Raw genomic sequence first — 20,798 nt, forward strand, 5'->3', positions numbered from 1 at the left:
GAAAAAATGAGTCTCTTCCAGGGAGAAGGTCCAGATAAATTTTTTTGAAGCAGTTCAAGCATAAATAGCCTAGCTCATATACTCAAAGAGTGGGAGCCTGTTAGAAATGCAAAATCTCAGGTTCAACCCCAGACACACTGAATTAAAATCTCAGGATCTGGGAATGGGGCAGGAATCTGTGTTTTGACAAGCTACATCTATGGTGTAAAAAATCTTATTCTCTATAGACGAGAAAATCAGGGCTCAGAGAGAGAGAGAATTGCCCAAGGTCACACAGGTGATGGCCAAGCCACTCTTTGGACTCTGAGATAGGTGATTCTTATGTCCTTGGGACCATTATTATTACCATTTAAGTTTGTCTCCAAGGGCACAGATTCTCTCTGCTGTGCCTGGGTAGCACTGGGCACACAGTGGGTGCTGGGTGTTAACTTATATTGAATACATGAGCTAAGGTAAGACTACTCCTTAGCAATGTCCTGGGTAGAGGGAAGAATATTATAGAGAGCAGTTCCATTACCGCCAGTGGGGACTCCTAGCCATCTCCTGAACTCCAGGGCACTTGTCCACTGGTTTGTGATGTGCCAGCTTGCATCGTCCTGTCCCCCATCTGAAGACACAGAGATGGGGAGGTGAGCTGGAGCAGGCCAGGACCTGCAGCCCTTGGAGCTATGGGAAGAGAGTCACCCAGGCTGGGGGTGGGGTTAGGGTTGGCCTTGGCAGGTCCAGCTGGGCAAAGCAGTCCCCTATCCCAGGAAGGGCCCTGTGCCAACCCAGCTTCTGCACAACTCATCTTTATTCAGCCGCCACTTGGAGCTGAGAAGAGAAGCTGATTTATAGCCTGCTCTGGCTACGTTTCTGCCGTGTTTTATTGTTTTAATTGTGTATATGAGAGGCGCTCAGAGTGCTTGCGTGCATTTCTGACAGCCCTAGACACCCAAGGTTTATAACAGTTACTTACAAGCAGCCAGGGGCATCCCTGACTGGGTGACTTGTTTACTGTTACCACTAATTTACTGCCTCCTCCACCTGAGGATTGGGGCCCATACACAGCAGCCAGCTACAAGTGGGACTCTCCTAGAGTGGGGCTCAAGGTACAACATGGAATGTAGTCAGGATCAGGGGATGAAGTGGTAGAGAAGCAGCCGTGATCTCCAAGCTCACCTCCATGTGTCCCGTCTGTGCCTGATCCCTGCTTAGAATATCTTTTCTTTTTTTTTTCCTCTCTCCACTATTCAAAGCCCGGCTCAAATCCTACTTCTAAGTACATCACTTGATCTGAATATAAGCCTAAAGTTTCTAGAACCTTGGAAATCACATGGCTGACAGTAACCTGGAAACAATATAATCTAATGACCCTTTACAGACTCCCTGATGGGCAGCCAGCCAGCCTCTGTCAGTACCCCTTGAGTGGTGAGTTGCTCAGTACCTCTATGGCAAATTTCCTGCCTTTCATTGAGCCAAGACTCAACTCCACAGAGAAATTCTTCATCATATGCTACTGTGCTTTACATGTGATTATTTCTAGTCATTCAAACAACTCTTTAGGATGGGTATTGTTACCCCTATGTTATAGATGAGAAAACTGAAATTCAAGTGGCTTAAGGTCACACGACTGATGACAGAGCTTAAGTAAACCGTAACTTTCTGGCTCTGAAGCCTAACCTTTCTCCAGGATACCACTGTGCCTCTGAAGATGCCATCCCAAGAGCTGAAGAGAACAGAATAGTCAGCCACTAAGGCCAACAGCCTTATTGCACCAACACCTGCACCAACAGCCCTGCTCTCTACCTTGAAACACCAACCCTGACAACAGTGGAAGACACTGTAACACGCCAGCTGAGCAGGCTTCTTGCTAGAGCAATACCAAATATCAAACAGGAGAAGCAGTTCACCAGGAATGGTGAATGAGGCAGCTGACAGCAAAGCCTCAGCAGCAAAGAGGTTCTTTTCCCTCTAGGCTGTGCCCATTCTGAGCAGGCAGGACAGACACAGAACACCTCTCTGAAAGAAGAAAACCAGGCAACTTCTCCAATACCTTTCGGTCTCCTTGCCTGGATCCTCGTTCCTCCCCACATCTCAAATGCTGGTATCCTGAGGGAGGGGCTTGTCCTCCTATCCCTTTGCTTGAACTCCTTTCCTCAGGCAGTGTCAGTCACATTCATTATTTTAACTACCAAGCAACTGCTGCCATATGTCTTTGAACTCCAGACCCACTCATCCAATGGTTCACCCAAAGCAGAGACCAAGGTGACAGGTGCCTCCTGTTCCATCAATTCCCACATTCCACCGAATACTCAATATCCTCCTAATATTTTTGAATATCTATTTCTCTCCACTCCCAACTATTTCTTTTAGAAATTCCCAGAACTGAGAAGTGTATTTTGAGGGAGAGGAGCATGGTTTCTCATCCAGTTCTCAAAGGGATCAAAACATTAAGAACCACTGCTAACCAATCCTCTCCAATTCACCCCCATCCCATGAGAATGGTCCATCTAAACTACTAACGTAAACTGAGCATTCCCCTACTTGAAATCCTTCAATGGCCTTTAGAAAACACTGTGAGCTCCCTAGAATTGCCTTACAGGGTCCTTCCCACGTAGAACCCTGCTTCCCCCTATGGTCTTACTTCGAGCTGTTCTTAGTACTGTGGCAGATGATTCCACCTGCTATCACTTAGCCCTTATCTCTGTATGTGTTGTTCCTTCTGCCGGGAAAGTCCATCCTGCTTAGCCTGCCTGGCAGTCTCTGACTCAACCTTAAGACTCAATTCAGAGTCACTTACCCCGTGACACTCCCCAGACACCAGACTGCCCTCAGGAAGAGGGCATCATTGCCTATACAAGTGCTACCTATATCCTTTGTACACCTATTGACCTTTGCATTTATCATTCTGCACTGTGATGCCTGTTCATCAGTTCAGTTCAGTCGCTCAGTTGTGTCCGACTCTCATAGGTCTGTCTTATTACTTGACTGAGAGCAGATCATATATACTGAGGGACTAGATCATATATATTCCTTTTAATTTATTCCCAGAATCTGGCAGAGGGCCTGGCACTCAGGAAGTACATCCTCAATTATAAACGAACCAAATTAATAAGCAATTGTAACTGTAGAATACTTTATGATTCACACATCACATCTCTTCAACTTCACAATAGTACTGAAAAAGTAGACAAGGGATATATTACAGGGAGTCGGACACGACTGAAGCGACTTAGCAGCAGCAGCAGCAGGGAGGTTTTGCCAAAGTCAAACTATAACTCAACACTTCCCTTCAGTACTGACCAAAGGCTGAGCCCCACAGAAATATCTATTAGAAATTTAATGAACTAGATGGCACTGACTCTATGCTCCAATACTGAAGAACTTTCCTATGAATTTGCCTACACACACTCTGGGCAAGGGGCTTGTAACTGTTCTCCTTAACCTCCTCACATATCCCCAGGTCAGGTAGTTTCCCATGAAAAAGTCAATCCAATCAAAATTAAAAAAACAAAAACAAAAACCAGGATTCTTTTGTTTTTGTCTACTTCCTCAGTGAAAATAACCCTGAGCTGGGTACAGTGACTTGCATACAGTGGGCAATCAATAAATACTGGTTGAATGGATGAATGAATGAAGTATTTCTAAATGGGAAGAGGAAAGAAAAGTATGTTTAACAAGAAGCTGGTAAAGAGAGGAGAACTCTGAGATGACTATAAAGGACCATCACTCTCCAGGTTCGGAGTCAGAAAGCAGAGCACATGAAGTCCAAGTGCAGAGTACATCCACACTGACACACCAGGGAAAATCAGAGGGGCTGCCAGAAAACCATGGCCAGCAAAGGCAGCCTGGAATTCAAAACAGAGAAAAAGCTACGAGTTAGATCTTGCGAGCCACAGAGCAGTGAACTTATGAATGACTGTTGATAGTTATTGCTTAAATCTAGAATTTATTTATATTTAATGGTTCTGAAACACTTCATGATTACTGGGCATCAGTGTGGGTTTGCTAGGGATAATACAAACCATGCCAGAATAACCTAACATCTTGCTGGGCAAGGATTCCTATGCAACAAATTAAGACAAATGTTAAACATGTTTTTATTTCAGCAATAAGTCTGAGAGAATCTCTTACAATTTTGTGGACAAGATGGAGAAATGGAGGCTAGAAAAGAAAGAAGTTTGGAGAATCTAAAATTCTGACTGTTGAATAATGCTTCTAAATTGTCCTGATCACGAATGAGTTCCAGGGCTCTGTACTTAATAGAGTTCTTATAAACACTGTAATCAAAGACTAGCACATGATGTGCATGATGGCAGGGACCTTGCTTGTCTAACAGTGCTGAGACCAATCCCTGCTAGATAGGAACGTAATCAATAAATTTTTTAAAATTACTTTTGAATAAGTAAATGAGTCCATAGAAAGCCTATTCACTAAATTTGCAGATCGTATAAATTAAGAGATAGTTAATATTTTGGTCTGCATTTCATGAGAGATATATTAGTCTGTTCCAATATTTCTCTTGCTTACCTACCTAGAATGTAGGCTGGCTAGCACAAGAGTTAAAAAAAAATTCAAAGGAGGTTCATTAAAAAGGCCAAGAAAGAGAAAGGAAGCAAGGAAGGGAAGGAAGGAGGGAGGAAGGATAGGAGAAAGGAAGAAGAGAAAAAAGAAAATATCTAAAACAAAGTTGGCAAACTACAGCCTAAAGTTGGCCAAATCCAGCCTGCTGCCAACTTTTGTAAATAAAGTTTTATTGGAACACATCCATGTACACTCATTTGTGTATTATGTTCTATGATACAATGGCCAAGCTAAATAGCCACAACTGAGACCAACTGGCCCACAAAGCTTTAAAATGGTTACTATCTGGCACTTGCCAGAAAAAATGTGCTGACCACTGATCTAGAATGCTGAATATGAGCATCAACCTGGAAAGCTGAACACAAAGGTGCATGCATGCTCAGTCGCTTCAGCAGTGTCCGACTCGTGTGACCTATGGACTGTAGCCTGCCAGGCTCCTCTGTCCATGGCATTCTCCAGGCAAGAATACTGGAGCAGGTTGCCATGCCCTCCTTCAGGGGCTCTTCCTGACCCAGGGATCAAACTCATGTCTCTAGCAACTCCGGCACTGCAGGTAGATTCTTGATCCACTGAGCCACCTGGGAAACCCCAGAACACAAAGGTTCAAAACTTGAAATGCAGGGGTGGGGACCAATGTGACAGCAGAGGCAGGACTAGATGGCTTCACAGTACTGAGATTCTGTGAAATCAAAAATGCTTACTGAGCAGTGTTTAGATCCCAAGAGCAGATAAGAAGGCCCTTGAATAATTCTTCCCCTTCTACCTGGCCCTGCCCCTCAGCAAATGCTCCTCCTTGCTTTTTGGTGAAAGCACCGGAACAGAAGATAGAGCTGAGGGTGGCAATGCTGCGTCTGAGTGAATGGTGAAAGCCACTCAGTCGTGTCTGACTCTTTGTGACCCCAGGGACTATACAGTCCTTGGAATTCTCCAGGCTAGGATACTGGAGTGGGCAGCCTTTCCCTTCTCCAGGGGATCTTCCCAACCCAGGAGTGAACGGTAGACAGCCTTTAAGCTGAGTTCCCACACATTAGGCTGCAAATATAGGGCAAGTCTGGCACTCATGAAATTCTCCTCGACTGCAAACAAAATGAATATAATTCCCCCAGCTCAGTGAGGAATCCAAGGTGGCACAGGTCACGGCCTGCACATAGAACTGTCAGCTCACGAGGAAAGAAAAGACATATGAGCAGACCCGAGTTCAAATAACCGTATAAAGGGCTAAGATTTAGAGAACATTCAAAGGAGCAGCAGAGGACAGGTTGCAGAGAAGGCTCTGTGGAGGATCGAGCTACAGTAAGGGAGCTTGACAGAGAAGGAGCAGGTTCAGAGGTGGAAAGGTAGGGGAGGGCAACTTCACACTTCACCTGGGTAGCAATGCTCTGATGCTTTTGACATTTTTCTCATGCTGCTGATATGAGGGCAACTTCAAAATATTAACTATCTCTTAATTTATACGATCTCATGCTGCTGATATGAGGGCAACTTCACACTTCACCTGGGGTAGCAATGACACCTCTGCCCTAGGCTACCACATATCCACGTCAGTCTGGCAGCCTTGCTGACGGTTCTGAGGGCTGAGCATACTTCTCCCCTCTGCTGAAACTCCCCTCAGGTCAATGTTCTGACCCTCGAACAGTAAGCAAGGCTGTCTCTCCTGGCATCATTGCAAACTCTTAAGCAGCCTCAGCTTGGCTGCCCTGTTGCCAGAAAGTGAGGGGAATCTCAGGCTCTGTGAGTAAGCCAGGATAATGGGTGGGCACCGGAGTCAATCCGGACAAGCAAAGCTCAAACGTAAAATATTCATCTCTGCCTGCAGTCAAATAAACCTGCCCTCTTCTCAATTCCACTTTCAAAAAACTACTCACCAGAGGCAATTCAGACTAACTTGCCCAGGTACCTTCCAACATATGTGACCAAGCCCTGGTAAAGGTGCACATCAGCTCCTTCCTCTGGAGAAGTCCAAGCAATCACCCACACAATACCCCAGCATGGCAATGATGACCACTCCATTTTACAAGCACAGACATCAAGGCACAGAGGAGGTCTACTCTTTGTCTTGAATCATTGAGTAAGTCAAGGGGCCAGTGCTAGAGAGAGGACTATATTCCACACACAAGACGAGGAGAAAAAACAGTATTCAGGGTAGTATGGAGGGACCTCTGAGGCTAAGGGAACCAGTAAAGCTGGTTTGCAGGGCTGGAGCAGGCTAAGTCCGCAGGAAGTAGAGGAAGAATAAATCCACATTCCACACAGTTGCCTTAATTATCTTATGGAAACCTGCTTCATTGTCCACTCATCTGAGACTCCACCGGTTGAGGCACTTTTGGCAGAACACCAGTTAAAAGGTTTTCCTACCCCTCTCCTCAGTCATGAATTCAGGCCTCTATTTTATTCCCTAAGACCTGAAGTGACTTAAATTACAGAGCCAGAGGGGGCTGTGAAGGGGATCTGCCCCAAGCCTTTGGGGTATCCATGAGTCCCCAGAGGATGAGTGACTTGCAGGCTCTCACCTGAGCTGCTGGTAAAACTGGCACGGAGAACGGCTGCTGGAAGCCGCAGGGAGGAGAGCCCGCAGAACAGCACAGTAGTCCACACTTACCTTCTAAAGAATGGATTCCCTGCTCCTTGGCGGTCTTGTATACACTGCTAAAATCGTCCCCGAGGTTTGGGTCAGCACCAGCTGCAAGCAGGACCTGCACCACACTGGAAGAAATCAGACAGACCTAAGTGTCACAAATAGGAAAGGTCCAGGAAGTAAAGACTCCAATTCTGAGGCATGTTTAGGGATTGGCTCTGCCTCTGTTCACCTGAGTGGTACAGTGGAAAGAATATGAACTTTACAAGTATTGAACACAAGGGTAGGAAAGTAGCTCTGATATGTTACTGGCTGAGAGGCTCTGGACAAGTTATCTAACACCTCCCTAAGGCTCAGGATCCACAACTATAAAATATGAAGTGTTTATTCAACAACTACTTATCAAATGCTTACTATGTTCAAGTCACTGTTCTAGGTGCTAGGGTCCATGACCTCAGGGAGCTTACAGCCTCTTCAGGGAAGGAAAACAATTTACCATAAAATTCTAGCAAAGGGTGATGAAGGCTATGATGGGAAAAGTACCATGTATGGTGGGAAACCAATGGAGGGGATCAAGAAAGGCATCCCAGGGAATGTGATATTAAAGACCTGAAAGGCTGAATAACCAGATCCAGGTTCGTGAAGTGGGAGGACCCAATGCATTCACAAATCTTGGGAGGCAAAAAAGCACGAAGTTTCATCTGAAGAAAGTGGACCTGGAGCAGAGGGTGTAAGGGGAAGAGAAGTGGGAGATGAGGTAAGCCACTGAAGGGCTTAAAGGGGAAGTGACATGGCAACACAAGCTTTTCCTCCCCACTTATATGTGTATACACACACACACACACACACAGAGTACAAATCATATTGAAATTAAATTGAAAAATGAAAGTCTTCTCTTATAGCCATCTCCTCAATCTAAATTCCAGGAGTAATTACTATTTATAGTTTGGTGTGTTCTCTTCTAAATCTTTGCTATTAGAAGAATCACTCCTATAGCCGTGTGAGAATGGACTGAAGGGGGAAGGGGAGAGGCAGGAGGCTCCATAGTGAGGTTAGATTAGGTGAATTTATAAGCACCAACCACGGTGCTTGACCCAGGAAGTGCTCTTTATATGTCAGTTTCCCTTGTCTTATGTGATGTTCCTGCTAATACTTCTCCCCACTTTTTTTCCTAATAAAAACGGTTCATGTTCACTATAAGAAAATTAGAAAATATAGCTAATCAAAAATAAAAAACTGTTTTAGAATATATAACATCTTTCCAGTTTTTTCCAACATATGCGCATTTTTACAAAAAAATGGGGTCATATATAAGTTCTCCCTAAACATATACATACCTCTTCCACGTATTATATATTTGTCTATCACACTGTTTTTAATGACTGCACAGTATTCTACCATAAGGCTTGTCTATACTTCATTTAGCCAATCTCCAACTATAAAATAATTATTTTTTAATATTTCTATGACAATCTATTTCCTTTGAATAAATTCCTAAGAAATGAATTTCTAGATCAAACCTATAAACATTTCTGCCTTTCAGAAAGGATGTGATTTTTATTTCTACTATCGAGGATGAGAGTAACTATTGTGCCTTCCTTCCATCAAAATGTGAGTGAGTGACTGAAGGTCACTCAGTCGTGTCCGATTCTCTGCAACAGTCCATGAAATTCTCCAGGCCAGAATGTGGGTAGCTTTTCCCTTCTCCAAGGTATCTTCCCAACCCAGGAACTGAACCCAGGTCTTCCGCATTGCAGGTGGATTCTTTACCAACTGAAGCCACAAGGGAAGCCCAAGAATACTGGAGTGGGAAGCCTATCCCTTCTCTAGCAGATCTTCCCGACCCAGGAATCAAACCGGGGTAGCCTGCAATGCAGGCGAATTCTTTACCAACTGAGCTATGAGGGTAGCCCTTTCATCAAATAGGGCATTTTTTTTCTTTTTCACAGTGTGTTAATCTGGACACAGAAAATGTGTTAGACAGAAAATGGAATCACATCACTGTTTCAATTTGTATTTCTTTGATTACTAGTGAAGCTGGACTTTAAAAAAAATCTTCAGCGATCAGTTGTGTTTCTTTCTTCATGAATTATAATAATCAATTGTGTTTTTATTCTCATGAATAATGTCCTTTGCCTATTTTTCTTTTACTACGTTCATCTTTTGCTCACTGGACTTTAAAACTATTAATGCTTTTGAAGGCATAAATTGCAAGCATTAAAAAAAAAATTATTCTAGGGAATTCCCTGGTGATCGGTGCTTTCACTACCAGGGTCTGGGTTTCAATCCCTGGTCAGAGAACTAAGATCCTACAAGTCATGTGGTGACATGTAGCCAAAAATAAATATATGAAAATTTCAAAATTACTCTAATTATTGTAACTATTAAAAAGCCAAAATGTAATTTTAGATTCTCTCTGTGGTTACGTTTTTCAGTATCTGCAGTCAGTATTGTTGTTGGTTTTCCCTGTATTAACTGGTTTGAATTTCATAACCTTCACCAGGCACAGGACCTGGCCCAATTATCTGCTGAATGGATGAATGAATTTCAGTAACTCCCATGCACACACATACACACACACAGAGTCCTCAAAGATAAGTAACATGGTCAAGTGAGTCTCCTGACTCTAATACCCCTCACCTAAAAAGATTTTAATAATTACCTTTTATAGGTAATTTATCCAGGCTATGAATTATGATCCTAAAGAGAAATGAGAAGGGTCTCTAAGCAGCTAAAATCCACATCTAAAAGTCAGATATGTAATTCACAGCAGACACTGTCAGGTTTTTAGTTGGAGACTATTTGCTTATCAGTTCAGTTCAGTCGCTCAGTTGTGTCCAACTCTTTGCGACCCCATGGACCGCAGCACACCAGGCTTCCCTGTCCATCACCAACTCCCGGAGCTTACTCAAACTAAAGTTCATTAAGTCAGTGATGCCATCCAACCATCTCATCCTCTGTTGTCCCTTTCTCCTCCCGCCTTCAACCTTTCCTAGCATCAGGGTCTTTTCAATGAGTCAGTTCTTCCCATCAGGTGGAAGTATTGGAGTTTCAGCTTCAGCATCAGTCCTTCCAATGAATATTCAGGACTGATTTCCTCTAGGATGGATTGGTTGGATCTCCTTGCAGTCCAAGGGACTCTCAAGAGTCTTCTCCAACACCACAGTTCAAAAGCGTCAATTCTTCGGTGCTCAGCTTTCTTTACAGTCCAACTCTCACATCCATACATGACTACTGGGAAAACCATAGCTTTGACTAGACAGACCTCCGTTGGCAAAGTAATGTCTCTGCTTTTTAATTTGCTGTCTAGGTTGGTCATAGCTTTTCTTTCAAGGAGCAAGCGTCTTTTAATTTCATGGCTGCAGTCACCATCTGCAGTGATTGCGAAGGCCAAGAAAATAATATCTGTCACTGTTTCCATCGTTTCCCCATCTATTTGACATGAAGTGACGGGACTGGATGCCATGATCTTAGTTTTCCGAATGTTGAGTTTTAAGTCAACTTTTTCCCTCTGCTTTTCACTTTCATCAAGAGGCTCTTTAGTTCTTCACTTTCAGACATAAGGGTGGCGTCATCTGCTTATGTGAGGTTATTGATATTTCTCCTAGCAATCTTGATTCCAGCTTGTGCTTCATCCAGCTCTGCATTTCACATGATGTACTCTGCACAGAAGTTAAATACACAGGGTGACAATATACAGCCCTAACGTACTCCTTTCCCGATTTGGAATCAGTCTGCTGTTCCATGTCCAGTTCTAACTGTTGCTTCTAGACCTGAATACAGATTTCTCAGGAGGCAGGTGCGGTGGTCTGGTATTCCCATCTCTTTCAGAATTTTCCACAGCTTGTTGTGATCCACACAATCAAAGGCTTTGGTGTAATCAATAAAGCAGTAGTAGAACTGCTACTACTGGAGTTTTCTGGAACTCTCTCACTTTTTCGATGATCCAATGGATGTTGGCAATTCGATCTCTGGTTCCTCTGCCTTTTCTAAATTCAACTTGAATATCTGGAAGTTCTTAGTTCATGCACCGTTGAAGCCTGGCTTGGAGAATTTTGAGCATTACTTTACTACCGTGTGAGATGAGTGCAATTGTGTGGTACTTGGAACATTCTTTGGCATTGCCTTTCTTTGGGATTGGAATGAAAACTGACCTTTTCCAGTCCTGTGGCCACTGCTGAGTTTTCCATATTTGCTGGCATATGGAGTGCAGCATTTTCACAGCATCATCTTTTAGGATTTGAAATAGCTCAACTGGAATTCTATCACCTTTACTAGCTTTGTTCATAGTGATGCTTCCTAAGGTCCATTTGACTTTGCATTGCAGGATGTCTGGCTCTAGGTGAGTGATCGCACCATCGTGGTTATCTGGGTCATGAAGATCTTTTTTGTATAGTTCTTCTGTGTATTCTTGCCACCTCTTCTTAATATCTTCTGCTTCTGTTAGGTCCTTACCATTTCTGTCTTTTATTGTAATTTACTTATATAGTTTACAAATAATTTGGAAAGGACTGTCATTAGTCTTCCTACTTTCCAGAAGATGAAAAGAGGGTTCAAAAATGCTGTTAGAGGTGGACAAACTAACTGCAGGCAGTGAGAAAAATATACCATGGCAAAGGATGCAGTATGGAACAGTGGTTATAATGTTGGCTTTAAAATCTGAGACCATGGTACAGATGGGCTTCTCTGGGGAAAATGGACAAGAATCTGCCTGCCAGTGCAGGGGACACTGGTTCGATCCCTGGTCTCAGAAGATTCCACATGCCTCGGAGCAACTGAAGCCTATGCGCCAAAACTACGAGCCCACTTGCTGAAATTACTGAGACCAAATGCTGCAACTACTGAAGGCTGTGCATCTAGAGTCTGTGCTCCACAATAAGATAAACCACTGCAAAGAGAAACCTGTGCACTGCAATGCAACGCAACGAAGAGCAGCCCCTGCTCACTGCAACTAGAGAAAGCCCACGTAGAGCAACAAAGACCCAGTGCAACCGAAAATAAATCAATAAATAAATTTAAAAAAATCTGAGTCAATATGAGCATCAACATGAATAATGACATTAAGGGACTATCACCCATTGTACACTAAGATTCCAAGAGTCCATATAGTCAATGGGGGAGAAGGGAAAGCTCTTTTTTTTTTTTTACTGTAGAATGACAACTAATAAATGGAGAACAAATGATGAAATTAGAAAATAACTCTGCATCGTAATTATCAGATATTAAGAATATCTAGCTCATATGACTCTGTTAGTGCATAAAATGTGCTTTAAGTTATTATGACTGTGTACCTGACCCTATGGTTGGGATGTAGGAAAGTCAAGAGACTTATGAACTGACACACAAATAGGGAAGATAGTGTGACATTTTATAACAAGTACAGGGATTCCCTGGTGGCTCAGAGGTTAAAGCATCTGCCTCCAATGCGGGAGACCGGAGTTCCATCCCTGGGTCGGGAAGATCCCCTGGAGAAGGAAATGGTAACCCACTCCAGTATTCTTACCTGGAGAATCCCATGGACGGAGAAGCCTGGTAGGCTATAGTCCACAGGGTCGCAAAGAGTCGGACACGACTGAGCGACGGAACGGAACAGAACAGGGAAGCACTATCATTTACTAACTGTGATCTTGGACAAATTATTATACCTCTGAAACTCTATTTCCTTACTAGAATAATAGGGATTATGATGCCTCCCCCTTGTAAGTTATGAGATAAAAACTCTACAGTGCCTGGCACATCAAAGGAGATCCACAAATATGAGCTCTCTTCTCTGTGTCCATATAATCTTAGTGATAACCACATAGGCTGAAGTGGGCTCCAAATCTATACCCAGCACTCGTGCTGCCATAGCGCTGTGTTAAGAAGGCAACTCTTCTATATTCTACACAAGTTGGCTTGTTTTAAAATTTAAGTGAGGAGGGTTTGTCGATCTAAACTCAAAGGGACATAATTTGGTTAATGCTCAGCTGCTGTGTCCAATCACCATTCAATCACAACCCCTCCCAGGGCAGGCTGTCCCTCGAGGCATTTAGTGTCACTAACTGTGCTACCTGGGCCTCTCCAGGTTCCAGAGTATTGATTCCATCTGTCCAATTTGCAGGCTGCAAGACGTGTCCAAGCAACCAAGTATGCTACCCTTGGCCCCAGGGGGCAGACAGTGGTCTGGCAGGATGGGGAGAGCAAAATGATGAGGCTAGGCCCTGGGGCTGCTAACCCAATCAAAAGGAATGGGCAATTCACTTCACAAACTTGGAGGACAAGGAGGGTAAGCATCTAAGTGAGTGACTCATTCTGCAACCTTGGAGAAGATTCCTTTCACTTTTCATAAATGCAAAAGGCAGCAGCCCCACGGTGGGGTACAGCTAGGACTAAAAGAACTATGGCTGTTCTGTGGTCCAGAGTGGCACCAAACAACTTATCAGACAGCTAGTCTAGTAAGCTTTTTGTCCAAGAGCCATCTCATACTTAAAAAGCATTTGACCCAGAATTCCATGGGGATGAGGTCTTTTTTGGAGAAGTCAGTCCAGATCAGCCTAAAGGACTACATGACTATAGTTAGCTTTGAAAACAAAAAGAACTTTGTGGACCTGTGGGATGCAGCAGGGCAGAAATAGGGTAGGAGGCCAGCCGGGTAAGAGAAACCTAGGGCAAGGTGGGTGAGAACAGGTTTAGCAGCAGGTCAGGCCCAGGGAGTGCCAAGAAGTTGGCACATAGTCAAAATAGAGCCAAGGGCCAGAGACCAGGCAGCAGAGATGTGAAGCAGAGAGCCAAAAAACAGGTCATATGTTAAGGACTAGAGACAGAGGGAAACAGCAGACACAAAACAAGTCAACAACCAGAAACCAAGAAACACACTGGTGTGAGGTCAAGGGAAGGCAAAAGAAGCAGACACCAGGAGCTGCAATGAGCAGACCTCGGAAATGAAGAGATTTCTCTTTGACATTTTTGTTTTTGCTGAAGCCGAAACAAATCCCCCAATTTGGAAATGTTTCTGGGAGAAAGTGACATATAAGAGATGGTGAGTTGGCCCACCTGGCTGACAAGGGGATTACCAGATCTGCTGGTACAAAGGGAGGCAGGCACTGCTATTCAAGGTGATCCACCAAAGGATAACTGTAGCCGACTCTGTTCTGGTGCTGGCATGATGGCTGTCACTCGTGAGGTCTGGGTTTAGGTATCACTACCTTAAATGTCAACCGCTGGTGCCAAATGGGCAGTACCTAGTATGGGCTAGGTCTTCATGGTTTTAATAGCTGGATTAAAGGGGGCAGGGTACACCATTCCACTCACTCATGTTCTTCCGTAACACACTCAAAGGAACTGTGCTGACTACTCCACAGGTTCTCACTGGGCAAAGGTTTACAAACATCAGCAATTCTCCCAGCCAGCTCAGAACTTGGCCTCTCATGCCTACCAACGTCAGTATCAACTTCAAAGGCTAGAGATAATCTCCAGATACTCTACTTCCAGTACTAACCTGGAAAGTCAGAGAATGCTTGCAGCCTGAGAGGATGGCGGCTTAGAGTTGGCCTTTAGTGACTTGGCACTGGCAGCAGTATGTGCCTTCCTGTGTGTCCATCACAGTCTATTCTGGTCTTAACTCTGCCCAAAGTGAGCTGACTTACCAAAAAGACGGAGCTGTGTGAATACTGAAGGTGAAGGTTGTGAGGGATAGTATCCAGGGGGGGGCTGGTGGGTACTGCAGGCCCGGAAATCTGACTAGTCAGAAATGGTCAGGTATTGAAGACTGGCCTCAAGTAGGGAGGAGAACGCAGGTCCAGAACCCAAGACCTGGGTAGGAGTTATACAAGTGAGTAGGAGTAGTGAGCTCTGAGTCCAGGCTGAGAGCTGTTTTCTTTCTACTTTCTTTTACTGCCGGCTGGTATAAGTATTCAGTTCCTCAAGGGTACAGTGGAGCTAAGTAGGAAGAAGACAGTAGTCTTAATAATAAGAGCTAGCATTTGTATATACTTCCTATCCACCAGGCACTACTTTAAAGATTAATACTTTATATATACACTAACATTTAATCCTCACAGCAATGAGGGAGGTTAAACAGAAACCAAGGAGTAAGTAACCTACCTAAGGTCACTCAGTTGTAAGGGGCACAGGTGGGATTCAAACCAGGGAGTCTGGCTATCAAGTCCATGTTCTTGTCATTCATCTATATTGTCCCTCACTTCCCTTTATGGACCCCTAGGTAGCTAACAGTCTGGAGGACTTGCCTCAAATCAAGTTTTAGCAACAAGGCAAGGATCAGGAAGTCCCACAGAAAAATGAGGCAAAAACACCCAGGGGAGGAAACAAACAAACAAGATGATTAAGTACACGAAGAAATTCTCAAGCTTATTTGTGATCAGAGAAATCAAAAAATTTTTTTTCAATTTATTTAAATTGGAGGCTAATTATATTATTGTATTGTTTTTGCCATACATTGACATGAATCTGCCCCGGGTGTACATATGTTCCCCATCTTGAACCCCCCTCCCACCTCCCTCCCCATCCCATCCCTCTGGGTCATCCCAGTAACCAGCCCTGAGCATCCTGTATCACGCATCGAACTTGTACTTATCATTTTTAAACATGTGATTTGCATTAGGAACCATTTCAAACATTCAAAAAAGTTCTCCTATGCGTTCATTCAGCAAATATTTAATAAGTACTTGTTGTGTCCCAGGCATTGTTTGAAGCAGTGAATTTTTGGTGTGAAGAGCAATCACAGATAAGATCCTGGCCTTTTGGAGCTTACACTCAAAGGCCTGGCTGAGCTCCCTCAGAAAGTGAATAAAGGCTGAAAGGAGAAGAGGTGAAGGTGTAGCAAAGGGTCTCTATCGGTTAGCAGTTTGGAGGAGGAGGAGCCAACAGAAACACTGAGGAGGAACAGCTTTTGTGGACGGAAGGAAACCAGGAGAGTGTGGCATTCCCGAATCCCAATGGACACGGTTATTGATCAGCCGTGTCAGATGCTGCCAAGTAGTGGAAAGAATCACCGTTGTATTAGCAGAATGGAATCCTTGCCAATCTCACCAAGGTGGCCGCAGTGAAGAGTGGCCCGAAGGACTAAGTGGAGTGGGTTTAAGAGAGAATATAGCTGTGGAATGAGACTCCTGGACACCCCAGACACCGGTTGAAACATCGCCACATTGGGACAGGTGCGTGAGTCACAAACATTGTTGTTGTTTTTTTTTCTTTTTTTAAATTTATTAAAAAAAATTTTTTTTAAACCCAATGCCTTACCTAAGTTATCCCTCTCTCAAAATAATGCCATTTATATTATAAACCACGAACTCCCCATCAAAAGACGGGAACTCCTTTTGTTAATTCATATAGACTGTATCACTTTGCTATAAAAATTTTTTTAAATGAGATAGCACTTTATTGGGAATTTGGGGTTGATACGCATACACTGCTGTATTTAAAACAGGTAACCAACAAGTACTTGCTGTAAAAAAAAAAAAACTTTTTAATGAGATAGCACTTTAAATTCAACATACTGGCAAAAGTGAGGAAGCTGAAAAATAACCAGTGATGGTGAAGGCATGAGGATCTTGGATTCTTCAGGCACTGCCTGGGGACAGACTGATGCAGGCATTCCAGATGTCATCTTGTAATACTTGTCACATTAAAGTACCTGACCCAATAACCGAGCACTTTGCTCCTGAGTATACGTATCTCAGAGAAATTCTTACACAGGTCCAAACATGGGAGATGTCCCCACACCTTCTGGGGCAGTGGGGAGTTGCAGGCACTCAAGTGTCCATCACGGAGGAAACGGGTGAGTTAAATGTGGTCTATAAAACATGATGCAGCAGTTAGAAGCAACAGGCTGGACACAAGAATAGATGATTTTTTAAAAAGGGTTGAGGGGTTTCCCTGGTGGCTCAGTGGTAGGTAAAGAGAATCCTTCTGCCAGTGCAGAAGACATGGGTTTGATCCCTGATCTGCAAAGATCCCACATGACACAGAGCAACTAAAGCCTGCGCACGACAACTACTGAGCCTGTGCTCTAGAGCCCGTGAGCCGAAACCATTGAAACCCGGGTGCCTTAGAGCCTATGCTCCACATGAAAAGAAGCCACTGCAATGAGAAGCCAGGACACCACAACTAGAGAAAAGCCTGTGCAGCAACGAAGACCCAGCACAGCCAAAAATAAATAAAATTACTAAAAAAATTTAAAAGGGTTGGATTTCCTGCCCTCATTTCTTCTAAAAGTTTATTCCTTCAAGGAGTCTCTCAACTGCAGAACTTCTAATTCCTATGTTGATCTAGTGATCTTGGGGGCTGAAGAATTAAGGGCCCAGTGAAAACAATGAACTCCCTGAAGGACACCAAAGACCATCAAATATATCCCTCCAGATGGGAGTGCCCCCTGCCGCCCCACTTCCCCTTCAACTGGTTAGTGCTCACTCACCTTCAGGGCTCCTCAGTGACATAGTCATTAACTCAACTGAGGCCTCTCTGACTCTCAGCCTGGGTGCATGTTCTTCCTGGGTGCACAGAACCCAATTCTCATTCAAGCGGAAGGTGCCGCTCACCGGATCATATCGTGATTGCCCGATTGTTTTTATTTACCTTTCCCAGTAGACCACAGGGCAAGGGCCATGTCTCAACCTTCTTTCCTAGCTTCTTGCCCAATGCCTAGATCACAATAAGTGGTCGACAGATGCTTTCTGAATGACTGTATGAATAAATGAAATAATTCATTTGGTGAGAAACGAGGGAGAAAGGTAGAAGGCAACTGTCTTAGCCCTTCCCAGCCTTCTCCCACCTGAGGGTCCAAACTGGGTTGCAGGCAGCTTAGCTGTGGAAAACGTCCCCATTTTCCTCTCCTGTGCACCAGACCCTTCCCGACTTACACCAGACAGTTCCCAAACAAAGATGAGGAAATGAACCGGAGGGTGGTCTGTAAGTGGCAGCTCCTGAGACTCACAGAAGTCCCTTTGGAGCAACAGCCCCCATGAGGCATGTTTTAATTCGCTCATTAGGCTGTAATTAGATTAGAGGTGGAAGCACCCTTAGGAAGTTGGCTCATATAGACCTTGATGAGCTCCCATTTTCAAGACTGTGGGGCATCACAAAGCTCGAGAGGGCAGTTGCATCGATTGGCTTTCTGCTCTCAGTGGCCGGAGGGGCTTTGGGTCATCACACTGTTTAGGAAAGAGGGAGGAAACCTGTGGTGTGAGCTGAGGCCTAGACCAGGCCAGGCACGTGTCAGGGACGGCTGGCGAGCAGCTGGAGCTGGTGAAGCAAGAAGGGCAGTGATCCCAGCTCCAGGTCGTCGCCACACAATGTGGTGCTTCTGGAGAGGCTCCTCTGACTCCCCCTCCCCTTTATCCCCCACAGCCAAGCACAGGATCACTGTGTCCCTAGGAGAAGACAAAGAGCTGACCTATTCTCAACTCAGCGCACACCTCAGTGAGGGGAGGAAGCAAAGAGGTCACAGTTCAGGAGGTTTGTTGGAAGTCAAATGAGCTGTGGCTCCTTCAGTCTACTGGCCAGTCTATGGGAGGTCAGGAAAGCAGGGTGGCCGACCAAAGGCATGTTTTGAATCTAGAGATCCTGTGGTGGGGGGGCATGAGCTTGGGGCGGGGGCAGGTAGTGGGAAAATAGGAAGGCGGTTTTCTTTTCTTCTTTTTTGGGAGGATGGGGTGCAGTTTTCTTTTTAAAGCCAGCTTCCTTGGGAAACAAACAAAGATTAGGTAGGAAGCAAGGTACCTGTGTAGAAAACGTGTCCCACTTTTCTCGAATGAGGATGATATTTACTTCCCTCGAAAGGCAAAGATCAATAATCATAATAAAGCAGCCATAGAGGGTTGAGCACTTTACATTTACTATCCCAGATCATTATAACCACTTGCAATGAGGTAACAGTCAATTTCATAAATGAATAAACTGAGGCTCAGCAAGATAACATGAGCTGTCCAAGAATACACGTTAAATAAACACAGGAACCAAGATTCAAATTCATTACTGTCTGGTGCACACTCCCCTAAACCGCCCTGGCTCTCACCCACCTGATCATCCATTAGTCTGTCCTAACATTCCATAGTTGCTGGGCCCTTACTATGCACCAGGGACAGTGATATTTTCAGACAGTCATAAAGCTAGCTGGGTTAATAAGAGGGAATCTGATTCAGAGAGACCAGGGTCAAAAATCAATAGTGGGCCCAGACAAGGTGAGATAATCTGGGCAAAGCTCAAGGAAGGCATGGCACGGTAAGTGGGCCACCAAACCAAGATTATCCATTACAGGGTTTCCAGGACAATCGCAAATTTCACACTCTTCACCTAGTTCTAAACACAGGTCCATGCCTTTCAATCTGTGGTTCATAATACTCGGTCGCCAAACCAATGGGCCAGAGTGGTCAGGCCCTGGTTATTAGGGATTCTTTCCACAGTACGGGCTAGACCAGGCTCTCCATAGGCAAATCATCCATAAGAGCATGTTGGGGCTCCTACACTTACTACGCACTAGGCTGTCTTAAGCACCTTTTAATCTCTGCAACCACATGATGCTGAGGCAGGTGCCATTACTGTTCCTACTTTGCCGATGAGGAAATAGTTGGTAAGAGGTAGAGCTAGGTTTTAAACTCAGGTCCTTTTTCCAGGGCCCTTGTCCCTCACTACTCTGTCACACACATCTAGACTGTGCTCCCTAAAGTAAGAACTGTGCCTGGCCATCTGTTCCTTTGCACACAGGGCAGCGTACAGGGCAGTAAATATTTGTTGTATCAATTCAGTTCTGAGGCCTCAACACTGCACTGCTGGTGCACACGCTGAGGCTGCAGTCAACTCCTGGGCTTTACTTGCCAGAACTGCTAAATTGGGTTGCCCTGGATGTTACTGTTGGTTTTGGTTTTAACTGCAGACTGAAACACTCATCCCCCCTATTAATTTTTATCACCACAAGTTTAACCATTGCTCTATCCCATTGAGTTCTTTTTTCACATTCCCAGTTCTTTCACCCAACATATCAGCTTCATTTAATTTGCCAATTTGGCTGTCATTTATCAGTGATCTCATTAGAATCAGTGATATGACTAGTGAATAGGACAGAACCCTGTGGTTCATAAGTACAGTCTGCTTTCCAGCCTGATATCCATTCATATATAAACAATGAACCAGATCATTCACCATTCATTAGTTTTGACTAAACTATTTGCTACATCGTATTTTATTCACACAGATAGCATGAGAGACAGCCAAAACCTTGCTGCATCCCAGGCACACTCACCGTATTTACTGATATTTACTGTATATCCCCGACCCACCGGCCTGGCAGCCCTAATAAGCACAGCTCATGGCACAGAGTGGGTCTAAGGTCTTTAGAGAGGAGGTGCAGGAGCACACCACATCACAGTCCCTAGAAATGTACACTCCTCCCCAGGCTGCTGAAGGGGATGAGCACTGGGTGCTCTTTTTGTCCCAACCGATCCTCTCTGTGAAGACAGCCCTGAACACAGAACCCCAGGATGGGATACAGCGGTGGAAAAGTGGGTGGATACCCTGAGACTGTCAGGTTAGGCAAATGAGCTGGCATCGCTTTCCCAGGAGCAGTGCCTGGGTGGCCTGAGGTCAAGGCATGTGTCTGCCAAACTAGAAACGGGTGCATGCTGGAATTGGAATATCATTACTATGAAACAGGATTATCTTGGGC

The 20,798-nt window shown here is 44.5% G+C and overlaps 1 protein-coding gene across 1 annotated transcript in view; it reads right to left on the minus strand.

Moving 5' to 3' along the window:
• CLPB (ClpB family mitochondrial disaggregase) overlaps positions 1-20,798 on the minus strand; it is a 143,114-nt gene that overhangs the window by 81,124 nt on the left and 41,192 nt on the right. The window contains exon 4 of the mRNA XM_055423598.2: positions 7,166-7,269. Within this exon, the coding sequence (XP_055279573.2) occupies positions 7,166-7,269 (104 nt within the window). The remainder of the gene's footprint in view (positions 1-7,165; positions 7,270-20,798) is intronic.

Source organism: Moschus berezovskii, chromosome 14 (genome assembly GCF_049115385.1).
Source record: "Moschus berezovskii isolate FMDL1 chromosome 14, NW_MosBer_1.0, whole genome shotgun sequence".
Classification (NCBI taxonomy): Eukaryota; Metazoa; Chordata; class Mammalia; order Artiodactyla; family Moschidae; genus Moschus; species Moschus berezovskii.